General features: G+C 49.7%; 2 protein-coding genes across 5 annotated transcripts in view; one reads left to right on the forward strand and one right to left on the reverse strand.

Moving 5' to 3' along the window:
• The window catches only part of LOC132447275 (protein phosphatase 1H-like), a 69,136-nt gene extending 56,789 nt beyond the window's left edge, over window positions 1–12,347 (forward strand). Inside the window, 6 exon segments of the mRNA XM_060037836.1 lie at window positions 1,244–1,356; window positions 1,738–1,822; window positions 2,848–2,966; window positions 6,657–6,828; window positions 7,977–8,128; window positions 8,242–12,347. Of these exon segments, the coding sequence (XP_059893819.1) occupies window positions 1,244–1,356; window positions 1,738–1,822; window positions 2,848–2,966; window positions 6,657–6,828; window positions 7,977–8,128; window positions 8,242–8,389 (789 nt within the window). The 3' untranslated portion in view covers window positions 8,390–12,347.
• A 453-nt stretch (window positions 12,348–12,800) lies between these two features.
• Window positions 12,801–21,787, reverse strand: part of LOC132447273 (ubiquitin carboxyl-terminal hydrolase 15-like) — a 28,524-nt gene continuing 19,537 nt past the window's right edge. For all 4 annotated transcript variants that reach the window (XM_060037831.1, XM_060037830.1, XM_060037832.1 and 1 more), the window contains 7 exons: window positions 21,308–21,589; window positions 20,854–20,924; window positions 20,352–20,467; window positions 19,689–19,838; window positions 19,362–19,465; window positions 18,550–18,638; window positions 12,801–18,178 (listed from right to left, as the gene is read on the reverse strand). In XM_060037831.1, the coding sequence (XP_059893814.1) occupies window positions 17,855–18,178; window positions 18,550–18,638; window positions 19,362–19,465; window positions 19,689–19,838; window positions 20,352–20,467; window positions 20,854–20,924; window positions 21,308–21,589 (1,136 nt within the window). In that variant the 3' untranslated portion in view covers window positions 12,801–17,854. The remainder of the gene's footprint in view (window positions 18,179–18,549; window positions 18,639–19,361; window positions 19,466–19,688; window positions 19,839–20,351; window positions 20,468–20,853; window positions 20,925–21,307; window positions 21,590–21,787) is intronic.

A 21,787-nucleotide genomic window follows, 5' to 3' on the forward strand; every position in this document is an offset into this window, starting at 1 on the left:
CACGCACACACACGCACGCAGACAAAATCTCACACGCACGTATGTTTACGCTACGGAGCTGAGGCAAACGCCTCCTATTCTCTCACGCTGGCGGTAATTCGCCCTTTCACACTCTAATTCTTTCTCTGAAAGCCAGAATCGTACGCCAACATTTGTTTTTTTTCACGATGGCACTGTGCACACATCCTATCGACTTGGCTCCCATCTGGAGGGAGGGGCAGGGGTCGAATTAAATTGATCGTCACTGTATACAGTACACGTGAAAGGAATCATGCCAAGCCGTCGACATGTCACACTGCACCGGCGGGCACGACCAACGAACACAACGTTCCAACGTCATCGTTGAAATCGGGCTGCGTTTGCGTCGTCTGTCACTACCGCTGTCAACCACTAGATGGCAGCGTAACGCCGCCGCTCCAGCGGTGCTTATATAAGACGGCCTGCTCGTCGGAGATAACTGGGTCATACTGATCCTGCTGCAGCCTTTTACGTAAATACACAGAAATGCATCTTTCTTTTCACTAACCCACTCTCCACCATTCATCGACGGATAATGCTCCACCTGGATCGGTGTGTGCGTGGCAGAAGCGAGCGCGGTTTGTGTGAGGGAATTTGATACCCTGGTTCAGACACTGCATGGTGTAGTTTACCCGTGCTGCAGGTCAACAAGTCCTGCTTCCCTCACTTTCTCCGTATCCCTGTTTGTAAGACACACACAGACACAGGCACGCGCACAGACACACACATGCAAACAGACATACACACACTCACAGGACACACACGCTCACAGAAACACACACACCCGCGCGCACAGATACACGCACACGCGAACACACACAAGCACACACTTACACACACACAAAATCTGAAATAACTAAATGATGGATCAGCAAACATTTAGCGATTCTCCAGTCTTGACTGCACACACACACGCCATTCTTTGGGGATCACAACTCTCAAAGACGAGGAGGAACAGACGCACTCTGATTTGTGCGTCCCTGCACCCAGCCGAGCCTCCTCCACGGAGACCACACACGTGTACCGACCCCACCTTGTCATGAACACACAACGTTGAAATACCACCTGCGTGTTTGTGTGTTTGACGCGCACACACCATCCAAACACGAGAGGCACCATGTTAGCAGTACCGTTCGTTTAATGCACATTCTGATCGAATCACTAAGTCAGTCCTCTCTCCCCCCCCTCCCCCCTCCCCTCCTCTCCCCCACTCCCCTCCCCCCAGGACGCCCAGGTGGAGAGGGAGAAGCAGGTGTTCAACATCTCAGGGGGCTGTACAGCCCTGGTGGCCGTCTACCTGCTGGGCAAGCTCTACGTCGCCAACGCTGGAGACAGCAGGTGTGTGTGTGTGTGTGTGTGTGTGTGTGTGTGTGTGTGTGTGTGTGTGTGTGTGTGTGTGGGGGGGGGGTTGTGGGTTGGTGGGTGTATCTGTGTGTCTGTGTCTGTCTGTCTGTGTGTGTGTGTGTACGTGTCTTAGTGTGTTTATGTGTATGTGCGTGCGTGTGTGTGTGTGTGTGTGTGTGTGTGTGTGTGTGTGTGTGTGTGTGTGTGTGTGTGTGTGTGTGTGTGTGTGTGTGTGTGTGTGTGTGTGTGTGTGCGTGCGTTTACGTGTGTGTGTGTGTGTGTGAACATGGGTGGGTGTGTGTGTGTGTGCGTGTCTGTCTGTGCATGCGGGTGCATGTGCGTGTGTGAGTATTAAGAACTGCCTGTGTTCTCCAGAGCCATCATCATCAGGAACGGGGACATCATCCCCATGTCCACAGAGTTCACCCCCGAGTCTGAACGGCAGAGACTGCAGTTCCTGGTGAGACACGCACACAGACAGACACACCATATAGTATCACACACACACGCACGCACACACACATCTACATATAACACACACACACACACACACACACACACACACACACACACACACACACACACACACACACACACACACACACACACACACACATATATCAGACACACATGGATGCACATACACACACACACACGAAAACACAAATAATACATATAAAAGACACAAAGACACAGACACACACCGTATATCACACGCACACGCACGCACACATCTACATATAACACACACACACACACACACACACATACATATAAAAGACACACACACACAGACACACAGCGTATGTCACACACACACGCACGCACACATCTACATATAACAAACACACACACACACACACACATATATCACACACACACGGACGCACACACACACACAAACACACACATACATATAAAAGACACACACACACATACATATAACACACACACACATAACACACACACACACAAACACTGCATATCAGACACACACACACACACTCACACACAAACACGTATATAAAACACACACACACATACATAGATATAACGCATATAAAACAAACACACACATACATGTAACACGTATATATTTACTGCAAGTCTCTTTGGATAAAAGCATCTGCTAAATGAAAGTGCATTGGAAAACAGAGCATGAATAAGATATCAGAGATATCAACAGAGAATGTCAGCATCCAACTACTACTAACTCTGTGAAAGAAGGGTCTGTGTGTGTGTGTGTGTGTGTGTGTGTGTGTGTGTGTGTGTGTGTGTGTGTGTGTGTGTGTGTGTGTGTGTGTGTGTGTGTGTGTGTGTGTGTGTGTGTGTGAGTGTGTTTGCGTGTGTGTAAAGACTATGTGATGTGGAACAGGGTATGTTTTACTCCCTGGCTGTAACCACGGTAACGCAGCTTCAAGGCCAGAAGGTTGTGTGTGTGTGCTCGGGTGGTGGTCGCCATGGTAACGGTGGTGTGTGTGTCAGGGCTTCATGCAGCCCCACCTGCTGGGCCGTGACTTCACCCACCTGGAGTTCCCCCGAAGGGTGCAGAGGAAGGAGGTGGGCAAGAAGATGCTGTACCGCGACTTCACCATGATGGGCTGGTCAGTACCCCCGTCTCACCCCACCCGTCTCACCCCACCCGTCTCACCCCACCCGTCTCACCCCACCCGTCTCACCCCACCCGTCTCACCCCACCCGTCACCCCACCCGTCTCACCCCACCCGTCTCACCCCACCCGTCTCACCCCACCCGTCTCACTCTGTCTGTCTCACTCCATTCGTCTCACGGGCACACGTATCCTCCAACCGTCTCACCCCACCCGTCTCACCCCACCCGTCTCACCCCACCCGTCTTACTCTGTCTGTCTCACTCCATTCGTCTCACGGCACACGTATCCTCCAACCGTCTCACCCCACCCGTCTCACCCCACCCGTCTCACCCCACCCGTCTCACTCTGTCTGTCTCACTCCATTCGTCTCACGGGCACACGTATCCTCCAACCGTCTCACCCCACCCGTCTCACCCCACCCGTCTCACTCTGTCTGTCTCACTCCATTCGTCTCACGGCACACGTATCCTCCAACCGTCTCACCCCACCCGTCTCACCCCACCCGTCTCACCCCACTCGTCTCACTCTGTCTGTCTCACTCCATTCGTCTCACGGGCACACGTATCCTCCAACCGTCTCACCCCACCCGTCTCACCCCACACGTCTCACTCCACCGCCTCACTCCAACCGTCTCACTCCACAGTCTCCATCCACCTGTCTCTCTCCACCCGTCTCCCTCCACCCCTCACTCCACCTGTCTCCATCCACCCCTCACTCCAACAGTCTCACCCCACCCGTCTCACTCAACCCATCCCTGTCTCTCTGTCCATCTCTCGCTCCCAGTTTCAATCTAATTGAAAGAGCTTTATTGCCGTGGAAAGTACATTTTTTAAGTAAAGTCATTTTGGATTTGTACTTATTTTTCCTTTCTATAATTTTTTAAAAGCATCTTCTTTAATTCTCTCTCTTGCACACACACACACACACACACACACTCTCTTTCTCTGTCTCTCCCTCTCCCCGAAACCTTCACTTCTCTCTTAACGTGTGTTGCCCTGGCAACACACGCATCGTCCGTGCGGCAGAGTAAAGTACACACGCGGCTGCATACTTACTCTGTACTGTCTGTGTGTCATCACACACATCCTCCCTTGGGTCCAGTACTCAGCAAATACTTTAGCATGCATCAAATACTTGAATATGCATCAAATGCTTTAGCATTGCATCAAAACCTTTCAGAATGCATCAAACACGTTAGTATGCGTCAAAGACTTTAGTGGGAATCAAAGATTTGAGCACGCATGAAGTCTTTCAGGATGTGTCAAACACATTAGTTTGAATCGAAACATGTCGTGTGCATCAAACATTTTTGTATGCATCAAATCTTTCGTCCCTTTACCGAGCGTTAAACACTTTATTATGTATCCGATACTAGAATATGTATAAAATACTTGACTATGCATCAAATCCGTCATCTTAAGTTCTCCTAAAAGGTCCTTTTTAATGTCGTCTCTGGTCGCCACGGTGACGCATCTTCCTTGGGAGACACAAAGAGAAGGGCGAAGGGTGGACCGGGTTGCTACGGACGACACGGCGGCCCACGTTATGGGATGTGTCGTCGAGATGATCTTGAGGGTACTTTAAGAATACCCACTCTATGCAGAATACGGAGAGAAAGATTCAACTAATTGTATTCTTTGGTCCAGATTGAAACAGCGATGCGTGATACTGATACTATTGATTATCTGTTGATTGATAAGTCAGTTGATTGAATGACTTTAGCGGTGTGTTGGTTGACTTGATTCGGTAATCTCTCTCTCTCTCTCTCTCTCTCTCTCTCTCTCTCTCTCTCTCTCTCTCTCTCTCTCTCTCTCTCTCTCTCTCTCTCTCTCTCTCTCTCTCTCTCTCTCTCTCTCTCTCTCTCTCTCTCTCTCTCTCTCTCTCTTCTTTTCTCTCTCCTCCTGCCCGTGACGGACTTCATCTTGCCTTCACCTGACTACTCTCTCCCTTTCCCTCGAATGCCTCTCCTCTACCTCTCTCTTTCCATCTCTCCCTCCTTCCCATCCTCCCCCCCCTCCCCCTCTCTCTTCTGTTAAAGGGACGGACATAAAAGGAGAGAGCTCCAGAGCGTCTCTTTTGTCTGTCTCTGCCGTCTACCCGTCTGTCTGCCAGACCGGCTGTCAGACAGACGGGTAGACGCGCCGGGTGCCGGGTGCCGGGTGCGGGTGTTTGATGTCAGTCTCGTGTGCCCGCGTCGGTTCGGCGTGGATCTCCTCTAACGAGTTGAAGCCCCCGCCAGCCCCCCCCCCCCCCCCCCCCAACCCCCAGACTCTCCTTCCTGCAGACTTCAAAGAGTCTGCTCCGCCGTTTGTTCTGCGTTACATCATCGCACGTGCCCGTCGCTGCGCGGGGTTCCAGAGTGCACGTGAAGAGGAGCGTGCGCGCGTTTATGCGAAAGCTTCCTGTTCGGGGCGGAGACTGGGGCGGCGAGCGTTGAGTCGGACTACAGATGAGGAGCGCCCCGTCTGGTCTACGCACGTGCACGCACGCGCACACACACAAACGCACACACACGCACGAGCGCAGGCACACGCACACGCAGACACACAGACGAGATGGGGCTTGAAGCCGAAGCCAGTGGAGGCAGGGTGTGCGGATGTGGGGTGGAATGGTTTAGTTTGGTTGACCAAACTCTGTATAAAAAAATGACATATATCTATATATATATATATATATATATATATATATATACATATATTATAGGGTTCTCCCATAACAATGTAATGGTGGTGCTGCGACACCATGTTACATCTTAAAATAGGGCTGCAGCGACGAAGACATGAAACAGTCTAATCCGTTAAAACACTAATCGGTTGTTTAATTGGAATAACGCTTCAAAAAGCCCCACACATGGCGTCGTCGATGGGAGGACGAACTCTGTGGCGTTCTGATCCACTCTGGGTCCGAGTCCGACTGGGTCACAGCAGACCTCAGTGTAGTAAAGTGGGTCACAGAGGACGGCGTCGATACGAGCTGTTGTTCCGTGTTTACCGCGACGAGTGGTAACGGCGATTGTGATGCGCAGCCAAGGTTCTCCACGGGGCTTGAAGTCGTAGCGAGGCTGTATGGCGGCGCTGGTGTGTGTGTGTGAGAGCTCTCAATGGAAACATGACCCACTTAAGTTCCACTGAAGACGCACTGCTTTGACAGTATAGGGGGGGGGGTACTTCATATATGATCCTACGAGTAGGAAGGTGGTTTGTACTTTGTGCAGAGTTTCAATTGAATCGCAGCGCAGCACTGGCGCTATTCAAGAGCACGTGAAGAGAGTCACTAGATAACGGAACAGCGGCTAGGAATGAAAGCGGTAACTCGAGTATATCACCTTAGCAGCCCAAACCGAATGGTTCAGACCTCTTCCCTGAATGGTAAATGGACTGCATTCATACAGCGCTTTTCTATCCAGTGGCCACTCAAAGCCCTTTACAATAGTCAATCAATCATTCACCCGTTCATGCACACATTCACACGCCGACGGCGGTGTCAACCACGCAGGGCCACAGCCAGCCTCGTCGGGAGAAGTTAGGGTGAGGCGTCTTGCTCAGGGACACCGTGACACTCTAGATGGAGCCGGGATGCATACTAACAACCTTCCGGTTACCAGCCGACCCGCTCTACCTTCTGAGCCGCGTTCCATCCCCAACGTGTGTGTAATGCCTTCTCTCTCCACTGTGTGTCTCAGGGCTTATAAGACCATCGAGGAAGAGGACCTTAGGTTCCCGTTGGTCTACGGCGAGGGGAAGAAGGCGCGCGTGCTCGCCACCATCGGGGTCACGCGGGGGCTGGGCGACCACGACCTCAAAGTCCACGACTCCAACATCTACATCAAACCCTTCATGTCCTGCTGCCCAGAGGTACGACCTTTGACACTAACCCATTCGTACGACCTTTGACCCTAACCCAGCGGTACGACCTTTCACCCTAACCCAGTTGTACCACCTTTGACCCTAACCCAGAGGCACAACCTTTAACCCTAACCCAGTCGTTCGACCTTTGACCCTAACCCAGTGGTACGACCTTTAACCCTAACCCAGTCCTTTAGATGCAGCTCTTTCCTTCACCATCCTACTCTCTCTAACCCACTATCATCCTCTTCCCATTGCCTTGAATGGTCAGGGACTCTCTGCATCCGCCTACAGCACGCCACCCACAGGCCGTTAGAGGAACTACATGACTATATCTTTTGCATGAACTCTCGGCCGCTGCTTGGTCTCTTCTGGATTACCGTTGCTCAGGGGAAACGGCAGGCTTCCGTTCTCCTGCCGACTTTCCGCTGTACTTGAACCCTCCTGTCTGTCTCTCAGTCTGGCAGTCGTTTCTATTCCCTTTCATCCCCAGTGAGGGCAACTCCTCTACCGCTCTTTACCTCAAGTTCTCCTCTCTGCACTCTCCTCCTCTCCCTGCGTTCTCTGCTCCTCCTCAGCTCCCTGTAGCCTTTTCCTCTCTCCTCCTCTCCTCTCCTCCTCTTCTCTCTCCCTCCTCTCCTCTCTCCTCACTCCCTCTCTCCTCTCCTCTCTCCTCACTCCCTCTCTCCTCTCTCCTTTCTCCTCACTCCTCACTCCCTCTCTCCTCTCCCCTCTCTCCTCACTCCCTCTCTTCTCTCTCTCCTTTCTCCTTCACTCCTCTCTCCTTTGCGCTCTGAGTCCTTGAATCTTTAATAAATTAACATCTAGGTCATACACAGGTCGGCTGTAAATGCGGAGAGCGTAAACATCAAAGGCTTAGCCACATACACATTTAACAAGACATTCTGCATTCTTTCAGGCCCTTCAAAGAGACCTCAGCATCTAGCTATTTTAGTGGAGCGTGGCATCTCTGACTGAACATGCGGGGGTGTACCTGTATGTAGTCCTGTGGGCTGTACCTGATTGGTAGTCCTGTCTAGGGATGTATCGGACTTGTAGTCCTGTGTGGTCGTACCTGTGTTGTAGTCCTGTGGTCGCACCTGTGTTGTTGTCGGGTCTTGGCTGTAACATTGAAGTTGTGGTTCTCCGGTGTAAAGGTGAAGGTCTACAACCTGGCGCAGTACCAGCACGGCACAGATGACGTTCTGGTGATGGGAACAGATGGATTATGGGATGTCCTCTCTAACCAGGAAGTGGCTGAGGCAACAACCACTTTCCTCGCCAACTGTGACCCCGATGACTCTCACAGGTGTGTATGTGTGTGCGTGCCTGCATGCAGGTGTGTCCGTCCTACATGAATCAATCAAACCAACCAACCAATCGACAAATCAACCAACCAATGTCCTCCATCTTGTGCCGCAGGTACACGATGGCGGCCCAGGACCTGGTGATGCGGGCGCGGGGCGTGCTGCGCGACCGCGGCTGGCGCATCAGCAACGAGCGCCTGGGCTCCGGGGACGACATCTCCGTCTTCATCATCCCTCTGATGTACGGGAACCCCCAGCTCTAGGGGGGAGAGCCCTGGAGGCCTCAAAGCAACACCCCCTCTGGAAGGGTGTCGCGACAGTAGGCCATGAAATCCTTTTTTTATGTTTTGAATAAGGGCCGAGGTCGACCTCGTCCTCTGATCTGCGTCGGGGGGTTGCTCCTCTTGAAGCACCTCGGTCGGGACACATTAAGACCTTCTGGGAGAAAGGCGGATGATAACGGATTTCGGACACGAGGCGTCTTACACCACCCAGGAAGCCCGCAAGAGCTGCAAAGCCAGCTGCTCTCGCGGGAAGCTGGTGAGGCAGAAGCAGGAAGAAGCCACTGGGAGAGGCAGGAGAAGATCGCTTTGTAGATCTGGGTCCTTGCTCCGAGTTCCATCTATCGGTTCCTCCGAGAGCTCTTCCTTGTTTGTGTGTGCGATACGAAGGAACTTCCTCTCATCCTCCCTTCCTCCTCATCCTGAGCTCCTTCCCGTCCCACGTTCTGTCACGTCCCGAAGGGAACTCCGCAAAGCACAACCCAGATTCTCTCCAAGAAAAAACTCATCGTGAAGAATTAGTGAAGTAAACGTGTGAACGTCCTCCGTTGCGGAACGACAGCCGTTAGGAAACCGTCCCAACTCTCCCAGTTACCAGGGATGGTGATGGTGGCTGGGAGGGGTGGGGGTAGAGGGGTCATGAGGAGCTTATGTTAGTGATGGTAGGTCTGCAGTAGGGCCTTGCAGGGAGAAGATCTTTCTGCTCGAGATTAAAGAATGGTGCTGCAATGGTGCTTCTCTCTCTAAAAGGGAGACAAACGTAAACATACAAGAAAGACAGGCACTTAATTCCCATAGAGACCGGCAACGTATTGATAGGAGAGGCCGTAACCACCAGTACACAAAAAACTGTTTGAGTAGTTCAGCCTCCAGAGTTGCTAGAGGTCACAGGGTAGGTTTGTTGGTCCGTAATACATCGGTGTGGACACTCCCACTTGAGACGTGAGAAAACATCATGTTTTCGTGACGTGGAGCTGCGAATGTTTTTTTGTCTGAACCAATCACAAAATAGATGTCTGTCGCTTTAATGAGTTCCCACCTAGGAGCTATGGTTTTCAAGTTCAATTATATCCCATTCAAAATAGTGCATGAACATACACGACGATACAAAAGTTATCAAGGACAACTCTCAACTCCTCATTAACACACGCAAATTGGTCAACACTGACCTGGCTACATGCCCTTAAACGTTCAGCCGTGGTGCTACTGTGACACAGGTGGTTTGTGTGTCAACGCAGAGTTCCCGGAACTTGACACATGTCCCTCAGAATACCTCCATCCTGGGACCAGGGAGCCTGGCAGAGACTAATGCTAGCCACACTGTAGTTAGAGGCTGTTCCTGAACCTTGTTACATACGAACTTCATTCTGTTACCAGGTGTTAATAATAAGGTCTTAATACATGTGTAAATACACTGTATCACGACACTCATCTTAAGTGTTAGCTTTTACCGTTTTTTTAATAGTAGGTGTGAATATGATTACGGCCACAGTATATACTCACCTCGGCTACTGCTGGTATGCTGGAACAGTGTGATTTTGAAGGAACCGGGATGAACTTCTGCCATTGGCCATTGGCAAAGAATCTATCCATGCCCTTAAGTGGAAGAGGCGGTTTATGGGTATGAAATTCCCTCATGATACTCACTTTCCCTGTAAATATCTGAAGTCAATGAAGTGGAAAACCTCAATAGATTTGTCCATCCTTGGTGTTGCCTTGCACTCTGAACTTCACATAACTAATCAATCAATCAACCAATCGATCAATCAATCACCAATAGAAAGGCGTTTCTTGAGACTGAAGATGAGTGAAAGGGGTCTGTTGTATTTAGATCAGGATGGTTTAGGGATTGGGGTATTTATTATTCCTATTCGGACAGGAAGGGGAAGGTTTGCACATTAAGGAGAGCCCTTTTGGGATGCAGTTTCTCATAGTTTGAGCCGACATAGACGGTACTGAAGGGAATGCCGAAGCTGGAAGTCGGATGACACTGCACTCATCTTCGGCATGCAGAAGATTTGGAGGGGTAGACTTTAACTTAAATGTAACTCCTATGGTTTTTAAATATGTGTGCAGAAAACATGTAGGTGGGACTCTGGTTGTAGATCAATGCTTATCGGTTGGTTTCATGGATGTAAAGTTTTTAGAAACTGATTAGCATTTCACTTTTGCTGATTAGCTTGTTAGCCAACAAGACCCTGGATGAGGTTCGTGATAAGAGGTTTCAAACAACCGTAACTTAAATTGCTGCTCGCTTAGCCGTAGAGCTAAGCCCCCCATGTAGCAGGTTGAATCCAAAGAGAGGACCGGGGAGGTGTGTGACAGGTGGAGGAATACGTGCCATGCCGACGTTAAGTACGGGCTTTATGTACTGAAGCCCCCTTCGTCTCTGGTGGGTTTCTGTTCAGCCGACGGAAGACAGCGTCACGGTTCGAGCCATCCAAGCGTACTTCATTTATGTACGGTGCTTTTTGTTTCCTTAAAAAGATTGTCATTTACAGTTGAACATATTTGTTGGTCTATGAATGTCTTGAGGGAGTCCGCGGTACATTTCATCGTGATTATTTGTTTTGACTGACTTTTGCATGAAAATAGACCTTATTGCTGCCGTTTTGGTGAGCTGGATGGAGAAACCCTTCCTAAACCTTTGGAAAAACCAATACAGCTCAATGGGAAAGCATTCTAGGGGGAATTTATGTGGGTTAAAATATATATATATATATATATATATATATATATATATATATGTAACAAAAGGAATGGCAATACAAATTGGCAAACATTTGTAATGCCACTGTGGGGGGGAGAGGGAAAATAACGCGTTGAGTTTTCCAGGATTCCAAAGGTTCGAGGTTCATCTCCCCCCCAACTAACCAACATGGCTGACAGGTGAATGTGGTCTATCCCAGTCTGTCTGCTCAACCATGAAATAAGCTATTTTATAACCCTGAAACAGCAGTCTTTCATTGTCTTTTATACGTTGTACTTATCTGCAATGTCTGATTTTCATGTTTCAGATTTCAAGTTGAATTTTAAACATAAAAAAGGGGCGGCACTCACTAGACGTTGGTGAGAGCTATGTTTGGTTTTGTTTGTTCTTGGGCATCAAGGCGTTCTAGCCTGTGGTCACATCAGTGTACAATAGTTCTTATGATGCTGTCTTTGGGGCCTTAATGTTTGGTGAATGTTAATCCTACCTGCAGTAGAAAGAAAACTAGCAAGTCATTCCATTAGGCTCTCCCATATATCAATGTAAAAGAGTTTATTAATGCATCTATTTATTTATGTTCATGTTTATTGTTCTGGTCATGCGACTAAACCCTCTGCCCAGGTTTGACTATTGCGTAACACCAGTATGACCAGTTAAGGGTCTCCGGTAATACCATATTCTCTGGAACAGACCAAGTCCATCTAAAAGGTGTGTTGCTTGAAGGTATTTAAAAGGGGCCCTATTTCACCACCAGATGTGGTGTGTTGCGTCACGTGGGAGTGACATCCCAAGTGGGCGTGTCCACCAAGATGTACAACAGATACGTCACTGATAGGCCGATCCATCATGCATCTTGGTGGACTGGACACGCCCACTTGTGATGTCGCTGGATTGTAGTTTATGAATGGATTGTAATAACTCATCAACACAGTTAGGAAAGTTGTCCTTTTAAAGTGCGTTTGGTTACAATCCTTACACTTTTAAATGTTCTTTCAGACATTTAAAGTTACCCTTTAGGAAGATATTGTAAGTGACCATCTTAGACCGTTGTACTTCTCTGCTCGTTTTATCTGTGAATGTGAAATTGTATGTTTTTTTTATAAAAAGAAACAAGTTAATTATTCAAGAAAGCTATTTTTCATGTTCTTTTGTCCATCATCATCGGTGATCATTGGTGTTTTACCTTCAGTGTTTTTTTCCAAACTTTGTCCAATAAGTGAAATCAATCTATTTTTGTCTTGACTCATTATTGACGGGTTTCTTTGGCTGCAGCTTCATGAGACCTGAGGGCATCAGTCAGGGTTGATCTATTCACGTGACCGCTGGCCTTCTACATTACACAAGTACATTAACTAGAAAAATGGTTTATTAATCAGAATTACCATCGAGACACACGTTTGAAGGATGTAAATGTATTTGCTTTAAACAATACATGCTGAGCTATTATCAGTTATGGAACTGATTACTTATTTTACTACGTTAAGTAGATCCTATTTGTTAGAAAAGGCAGGACATTAACCCTCACACGATTGACTTTATATAAAGGTTTAGAACCGGCGGTATGCATACATTGCAAGGTTGTAAGAACCTCCAAAACAGTTAATTCAAGGGTCATCTTAGTCTACATGTGTGGCATGCAAACATCACATGAACACTTTCTTGAAAAGATGAATAACACCATAGTGAATTTAGGGGTGGCTTTATTACACGCAAAGGTCACATTACAAGTCAACACATTTACATTAGATTGATAGATATCAACCATATTAAACCCCCGGAGGATGAATTCCTTCGTTACAACAGCCCAGCAGCAGTGGAAAACACAGGATAAAATACAATACAACAAAAATACAAAGTACGAATGAAAGACAGAAACAACTCAAGTCCTCCTACCCAAATCCCAACCGTACAGTCAGATCAATACACCATATCTGAGGGGATAATACGCTCATCCCAACCCGTACACTTTATGCGGTAATAATCATCTCCATCCCCTTCCCCTAACCGGGCTGACAGAAGACACCGGGGATGTCGTTCAGGACCATCGCCGGCAAGGCAGTAGATTGCGCAGTCATCTCCATCAACGGGTAACGTGCCAACCCAACCAACAGCACAAACTACTACCTCAGCCGGCGCCTGGTCAGTCCCCCCGCTCTGTAGACGGCCGTCTAGACGTCTGTCTGGGTCTAGACCTCTGTCTGGGTCTGGAGGTCTGTCTGGGTCTGGAGGTCTGTCTGGGTCTGGAGGTCTGTCTGGGTCTGGAGGTCTGTCTGGGTCTGGAGGTCTGTCTAGGTCTGGACCTCTGTCTGGGGGTCTAGACTTCTGTCTTGGGGTCTGGACTTCTGTCTTGGGGTGTTGACTTCTGTCTGGGTCTTGGGGTCTCTCTGGGTCTTTCTATGTCCGGACGTCTGTCTGGGACGCAGCCCCCCCCCCTCCGGGCCGTCTGTACTGCGGCGCGCCCGCTCTTCATCCTCCGTTGTGCGGCTGTGGGTAAAAACGCACTTTACTAGGGCTCCAAAACGTGGCTGCACGTGGTGGCCGAGACGGACACCCAAACCCGGACTGGAGGAGCCCCCCACGCCGCCGACGGCTCTCGGATCACACGCACACACATACATCAGTACGACACGCAGGCGTTCCCACCGTAAGTTTTGGTGGGAAATCATTAAGACGAAAAAGGTGGCCCGTTTTCGAATCAACACGATTTCTATTTTAGTTCAGTTTGGATTGAATTAGCATAATAATGGTCGAGTCTGCTACCATCGCAGAGATTTTAATTTTTTACACTTCCGCGCCATAAATGACGCATGGAGTTTAAACATATTTTACGCAAAAGGCACACGGCGACGCGACTTATAACGTGAACGTTAAAATTAACGAGCATTTTCAAACCATCCGCGTCCGATCATCCCCCATCACCATCCTGAGGCCCTGCTTGATGGAGGAACACCCCGCGTCTGGCTATGAAGAAACGGCACGAATCCAGCGCGGCGACGCGGTCCTGCGTGTAAATCCACCGTGGGTCCGGGGATGAGACCCCGCAGAAACGCATCTTCTGTGTCCTCCTGAATCCCGCATGTCTGCTCCGGGCCCCTGCTGTCCGTGTCCCGCTGCGTGGAAAATGAAGGAGTTTCACAAGGACCCGTGGATAAAATTCGCGCGTAGCGTCAGAATGGGTGTGTCCATTGCGTCCTCTCCGCCTTCTGATTGGACGGAGGGACCGAGTGGGTGCTGGCTGGAGGAGTGATGCGTTGGTATGGCGACCACTAGGGGTGGTCGTGCGCACATGGAGGATGAACACATGATCCATGCATGAACACATGATCTATGAACCATTGCAGTAATCCAGACATTTTCGATGGCTTGACCCACTATTTGTATGATTCGTTTTACTTCAGACTAGGATACAATGAGGACAAAGGGGGCAAGCTGAAAAGGTCGAGGACAAATTAAATATGCATTTCAGAACATTTGAGGGCTAAATAAAGAACCATACATGAGCACAGAATAGAAGAAAAGAAACAAGTTTTGATTTGTATCATTGAATCCCTATTCAGTCATTCATTTGCACATTCAACAAGAATATTCCCTTTTGTAAAAACGACTCCTAAAGAACAAACCAAAGAGGCCGGGTCTGCTTTTACACAACTTTATTGAAGACTGTGTATAAATACACATGCACGTTTCAAATGTAAACCCACGTGAACTCAAGTGCAGCAAAACTTGGACCCCCTCCCCTGCACCCCCACCCACATGACGTCATGCAAGTCCGGGTCCGTGTCATCAAAACGGGTCCGCAGAGGACATAAGCAATCTTTTAAAAAAATATCCCCCTTTTAAACCCTAGCTCGGGGCCAGACAGGGGAGGGGCCGGTATACCCCGCCCCCTCCCCCCCCGGTGCACGCCCACCACACCCTTAAAGCTCCCGCCCCTTAAATACTTAATGTTTATTATTAAATGCGTACATATAAATAAATAAACTTTATCAAATTGTGCACTCACAGAGTGAACTCGTATGTACAGTACCGTAGAAGCCTGGAGCAGTAGTGCCACGCCCCCTCTGCCCAAAAAGCCGCTCGTCGAGGAATGGGGGGGGGGGGGGGGGGGTCAAAGCGCGCAGTCCTAGATCGGAGCGGGAAAGCGGTCGTCACCTAGTGAGTCAAAGTATTCCTACAAAGTATTCCCGTTGGCACTGGGGACAGAACTGAACCAAAAAGAAAAGAGGGGTCGGCGCATTCGACTGAAGCAATGAAAAGGTGACGGTTTTACATCTGCTGGGCTATTGTTGTATGTCCAATCATGTTACTGTATGTCATCTCCAATCAGGTTACTGTATGTCATCTCCAATCAGGTTACTGTATTGTCCAATCAGGTTACTGTATTGTCCAATCAGGTTACTGTATTGTCCAATCAGGTTACTGTATGTCCAATCAGGTTACTGTATGTCCGATTGATCAACCATGTTATTGTATGAGGACTGGGTGAAAGCTGGGCGGCATTTTGGGCATTCCCTCCCCCCCCCCCCTTCTGCATTTGCAGTCAGCAGAGTCTGTGTTCATGTCCAGCTAACGTTAAAGATGAAGTAATCACATTCAGTTTAATGGAGGGAGTGGGGTAGGGATGAACGCTCACTGAACTCGGCATACATTCTGCCCCCTAGTGGCTGAGAAACGAAGTGACTTATGGAGGTGGTTTGAATAACGGTGCGAGATGACCGAGCGAAATGCGGCATCCACTGCCGTAGTGCAGAAAGAAGCGAGGTGGCTGGAGACTGAGATCAGGCGTTAAGGCCGAGGTGATCAGAGCAAGCGAGAGTGATCAGAGCAAGCGAGAGTGATAGAAAGATGGAGAGAGAGAAAGATGGAGGAAGCAAAGTGAGATGCAGAATATAACATGAGAAACTTAAACCGGTTCATCAAAGCGGAACTCAGAAGCAGAACTGATGAGGTAGGCAGCTAACTTTGCATAAAAAAAATACTATGCCTAAAAACTACATATTTGGGCACTACTTGTGGTAAACTAGCAAGGTATGCGACCTGCTTGCTGAAAATCCTGCCGTCAAAAACTCTCCCAGATGGCGCAGTGGTTCAGAAAACCAGTCAGAAAGAGTAAGCCGGACCAGAGACCGATACAGTGGTGATTTGTCCGCGGGCGACGCAACGTAAGCGATATAAGCTAGTGTATTAGCAGCAGCACACGGCTAGCACGGTTTGGCTAGTTTTCAAATCAAACCAAAGATTGAAATGAATAGCAGGAACAAACAACACTACAAGTGTTCTACAATTGCTTATTCTTTCGTGGTCGCTCAATTCGGTGCCATGGAAAGTCATTTGACATGATCTGTCACCCATCCCGGCATTGATCAGTTTGAATCTAGTTTCTAGTTTCTCCAACGTCCACCGGGTTGAGGGTGGAGGGTTGTGAAGCAGGCAGCTTGCAAGCCATGGTCAGACATTTTGTGTTCGACATATTTGCAGTTTGTCGGGCAATAATAAAATCATATTTAAAAACAAAATGGGGCGGGAGGGGGGTGTGGAAGGTTGTGAGTGTTCAATCCAAACTCAACATCCGCATCACGCACATCATGAAAACCAGTGTTAAAATATGTACATGAGGAAACATAGCTCAACGTGTGGAGGAACAGGAGGAGAAGAGATATGGCGTCCGGAGGGATCCTCAAAAAATATCCCAAGTGTTTAAAACCCACAAAAGGCTGCGAGAGAGATCTCGAACGCAACGCGCTGGCCTGCTGAATTTTAAAGGATAGAAAATAATTATATTCTTAAAAAAAATTGGATAAACTAATGATGCTTTCACAGAGTGCACACACACGCACACATACACACTGGCACACAGTGAGTCCGTCCACAGGAGACCCTGATTGCGTTGCGCACCCTCGCGGTCGGACAGCCACAGCAGCGCCCCCTTTTGGCCGGTCTTCCCCGCTGCAGACGCTTAAGCCCCCGCTAGCTGAGCGCTACAGACGCTTTAGCCCCGGCTAGCTTAGCGCTACAGGCGCTTTAGCCCAAGCTAGTTTAGCGCTTCAGGACTTAAGCCCGCTATAGCTCAGAGCTTCAGGACGCCCCTACTAGCTTAGAGCTTCAGGACTTTAGCTCTACCTAGCTCAGCGCTTCAGGACTTTAGCCCTAGCCAGATTAGCGCTACAGGACTTTATCCCCAGCCAGTTTAGCGCTTTAGACCAAATTAGCCCCAGCTAGCTTAGCGCTGCAGGACAGCCAAGGTGGTCCTCCCCACGCTGGCTAGCATAACAGCACAAACCAGATACCTGCTTTAGCACATTAGCCAGTTTGGTGCTGGATGGGTTAACCCAATGGCATAAGGCAGATGAGTCCGTTAGCATCAGCTGGGTAAAACAAGCAAAGAATAGCCTGTTTGCGTGTCGCGGGTCGGTGCCTGACAACCTGGCCTTACCCACTGGCGGCGCCGGGGGTTAGAATGGCGGAGCTAGCCCGTTAGCTGGGTAAGCCTATCTCCTGGGTGGGCCCTGTAGCAGGGTCAGCCCATTAACTGGGTAAGCCCGTAAGCATTTTACCTGGGTTTACCCATTAGCGGGGTTAGCGTGTTGGCGGGGGGACGGGTGAGTCGGGGGTAAGTCGGGGGGGGGGGGGGGGAGATGGGGGGCTGTCCTGCTGGGTTTCTGTATGGCTTTGGATGGAGAGCTCCCCGTGGCTCCATCCCTCTCCCTGCAGAATGTCCTGCCTCCAGCGCCCGGCCCTCAGTTGGTTCTCATGGCAACGTCTCGACTGGGCACCGCCTCCTCGCCACTGTCCTTCTTCCTGCACGTGTTCTCATTCAGGTCCTCCTCCTCCTCCTCCTCCTCCTCGTCGCTCGGAGCGGCGGCGGCACCGGCGGATGCTGAGGCGACGCTCTTCCCGTCATGTGCTCCTCCCTCCTCCTCCTTCTCCTCCTCCTGCTGCTCCTCCTCCTCCTCTTCTTCCTTCTCCTCCCCCTCCTCCTCCTCCTCGCAGTCCAGAGGGAAGAAGCCGGTGCCTTTCATCGTGTCCTGGCGTTGGTAGAACAACACGTAGCCCGCCTTGGACTGGGGAGGCATCCACACACACAGAGATACACACAAACACAAGGACACACACGCACACAGACAAGAACACGCACACACACACACACAGACAGACACACGGATACACACGCGCTCACAGACATGCGCACAGGCACACACACAGACATGCGCACACGCACGCACGCACACACACACACACACACACACACACACACACACACACACAGACACACAGAATTAGAACGCACTTTGAAATATGATATCTACTGCAGCCCTCCAGTTCTTAATCTGGGTTGTGCAGCGCAAATACTAAATGTAAAGACATCCCTCAGGCTAGAGCACGAGAGGTTCTACGGGGAATCGTCTCTGACACACAACGAGGGAACACTGACCACGATCTGGTCGTGGTTGGCCGGGGACACGCTGCTGTCGTCAAAGTTGTACCACTTCATGTCCTCCTTGTTCTTGGCGTAGGCGGTGTCTGCAGGGGACCAGATGTGAGGCCAGATGTGAGACACAGGAACACGGCGCCATCACCGACTTCCATTAACATGTGACTAAAGCGATGCTGACCGAGACGCTCCCATCATGGACGTTTTAAAGCCAGCCGGAGCCGAGTTGCTAGCTGTCATTGCTTCTTCTTCCAGACACGTCACACCTCTACGTCTACTAGTGGAGGACCTATGTCATAACGAGCGCCGTGGGATATTTCCCAAACCGTTCCCAACGTTCACGCACATGGGTGGCTAGCAGGACCCATCTGTGCCCATCGAAAAACCAGCGTAATGAGGGTCACCTTGGCTTTGCGGAAGTGCTGAGCTAGCTGGTATTTCAGTGCTTGGCTAGCTGGGGCTGAAGTCCTGAGGTGATCTGCTAGCTGGGGCTAAAGTCCTCAGGCGCTATGCTAGCTGGGGCTAAAGTCCTGAGGCGCTATGCTAGCTGGGGCTAAAGACGTGAGGCGCTCTGCTAGCTGGGGCTAAAGACGTGAGGCGCTATGCTAGCTGGGGCTAAAGTCCTGATGCGCTATGCTAGCTGGGGCTAAAGTCCTGATGCGCTATGCTAGCTGGGGCTAAAGTCCTGAGGCGCTATGCTAGCTGGGGCTAAAGTGATTCGTACTAGAGCTAAGTGGGATAGTGGCGCCCCCAGAAGGAGACCAGGTTCAGGTCCATGCTTTCATGTTAATGACGTGGTCCGGGAGCCTTACAGTGTCCACCCCCCATTCCTCCGTAGTGGTTGGAGACGGCGATCAGGTCGTAGCGACACGGCCCCGCGTTGGGGTTGATCAGGAACTCGGACATGTCCAGATCACTGCAGAACACAAAACACACACACACAGAGACACACGGGAAAGCAAGTCAAACCATGTCGAATTTACATTACATACATGCAAATACATCAGTACATAAAGATACTGCAGAATTGTGTGTGCTCGCGCACATGGGTGCGCTGATGTAAGTATATGTATGGATGGATGGATGTATGGATGGATGTATGTATGGATGGATGGATGGATGGATGGATGTGGGCTCACCTAAGGGGGAAGTCGACCAGGGAGTCCAGCTTGTCCCTCATGTAGCGGCTGTAGGAGAACCTCTTGAGGTGGACCACCAGGACCGGGGGCAGAGACCACAGGTCCAGCTTCTTAGTGGCCTGCTGGTGCTGCTTACAGGCCGGACAGTACCTACACACACGAGAGCACGTTAAGAGTTATGGGTCCACATGAATAATAAGGTTACACGGGACGGACACATGATGCACAGTAGATGCATCAGTAGTATGTTTAGGTAAACAGTAGGGCCGTGCCCTACTAGTCGACAAACGTAAGAGAATGCATCACTGTTATCATGACACACACACACACACACACACACACACACACACACACACACACACACACACACACACACACACACACACACACACACACACACACACACACACACACACACACACACACACACACACACACACACACACACACACGTCAAAGAATACAGCAGTAGGTTTGGAAGAAAAATCCCAAAAGACAAAAACCACACAGCATCTCTGCATGCTTTAATCCAAATAAAAAGGACAACATTGGACTCTGATAACCCTGGACCGTTATGTATTAAAAACCAAGTGTAAGTCATTATGTCTGTCACTGATACTTCCTTGTGCTCTATGGGATCTGAAGAGAAAGTGTTTGTCTCACCAGGGGTCCTCAGCCCCCAGCTTCTCCTTGGTGGTGAAGAGCTCGATGCAGTCCTTCAGCTTGAAGAAGGCCTTCTTCTGGGGCTTGTAGTCCATGCTCTCGTGCTTCTCAAAGTCCTGCCCGCCGCCAAACAGACAACAGGACACGTTACAAGATGGCCGTCGCGAGGCACTAGGCTAACCCGCGATGTAGCGGGCCCGACTGCACTGGCTCGACTGAGGATGACCTTGAGGGATTATTGATCCGAGAGGAGAGGAAGGAGCACGGCTGGTACGATAAAGAGGGGGGGGGTCTACACGACCGGGCCCTGAAGACACGTCTCCGACATTTATGTCTCTTAATGAAGTAGAATCTGGCCGTTTAGGATGTACGTCATTTTGCATGGATACTGACAATTTCACATATTTTCATTATAATTTCGTCTTGGATCAAAGCGTCTGTTAAATAGCCTGAATGTAAATGTAAATGTTTTCGCTTGGTTGTGGTGGATCCCAAGATTTACCTCGGCTGCGCGGTCGTCAAAGTACTTCTTCTTCATATCGGGCTCCCAGTCCAGGGACAGATAGGAGCGGTCTGGGGAAGAGACCAAGGACAACCAATCAATCACAATCACTGAGTTCAGGACCAGTAGTTACACGTATCAAACTCCTCACTTAATAAGCACAACTGTACAACCATTTCCTTATAACCTCCAAGGACCTTCAACGTATCCTTTAGTTACCGATATTTGTAATTTCTTTTGGTCGGCCGATCCGATACCGATCGCCGAAAATGTAAAGGGAAATAAATATTTATAAAATGGTTATAAAAATCATTGTGTGTCGGTCATATAAGGGTTCAACACATGTGCATTGGCACAAGTTTTGTTTTAGCAAAATACTAAAATAAAACATTTCGTAAATGGACAAATAATTTGTTATGAATTGGACGACGCAAGGTTAGCTCGCGGCGCTTACCGCTGAGTCGGATGTGGCCGTCGTCAAAGCAGATCTGCCGGGTGCCGTCCTTCAGCACGGCGAAGTCCGTCTTGCCCATGTTGTTGAACTGGATGCTGAACAGACTGGTCTTGTGTCGCCCGGGCGTCTGCTGGGGCTTGATGGAGCTCTCCGGACCAACCACGCCGTTCTCCAGCTCGTTGTCCCCGCCCACCGAGTCCTCCGATTGGCTGTTGTCGTTCTCAGAGGGCAGCTCCTGGTCCTGACTGGACTCTTCGTCCTGCTCGTCCGTCTCCATCTCACCTGGGGAAGACCGAGCAGCTTAGCTTGTTGCGGTGGCGGCACGTGAGCTTACCTAGCTCTGAGACCCCATTAACCTCCTCATCACTATTAATGAGCTTCTTTCTGGGAATAACATCGTGAATAGAGTATATCGCCACCGCTGAACTGGCTCCAAGAATTAATCTTGGCAACAAAAGAAAGATAACCCCTGTGTGATTG

The sequence above is a fragment of the Gadus macrocephalus genome, chromosome 19, assembly GCF_031168955.1.
Source record: "Gadus macrocephalus chromosome 19, ASM3116895v1".
Classification (NCBI taxonomy): Eukaryota; Metazoa; Chordata; class Actinopteri; order Gadiformes; family Gadidae; genus Gadus; species Gadus macrocephalus.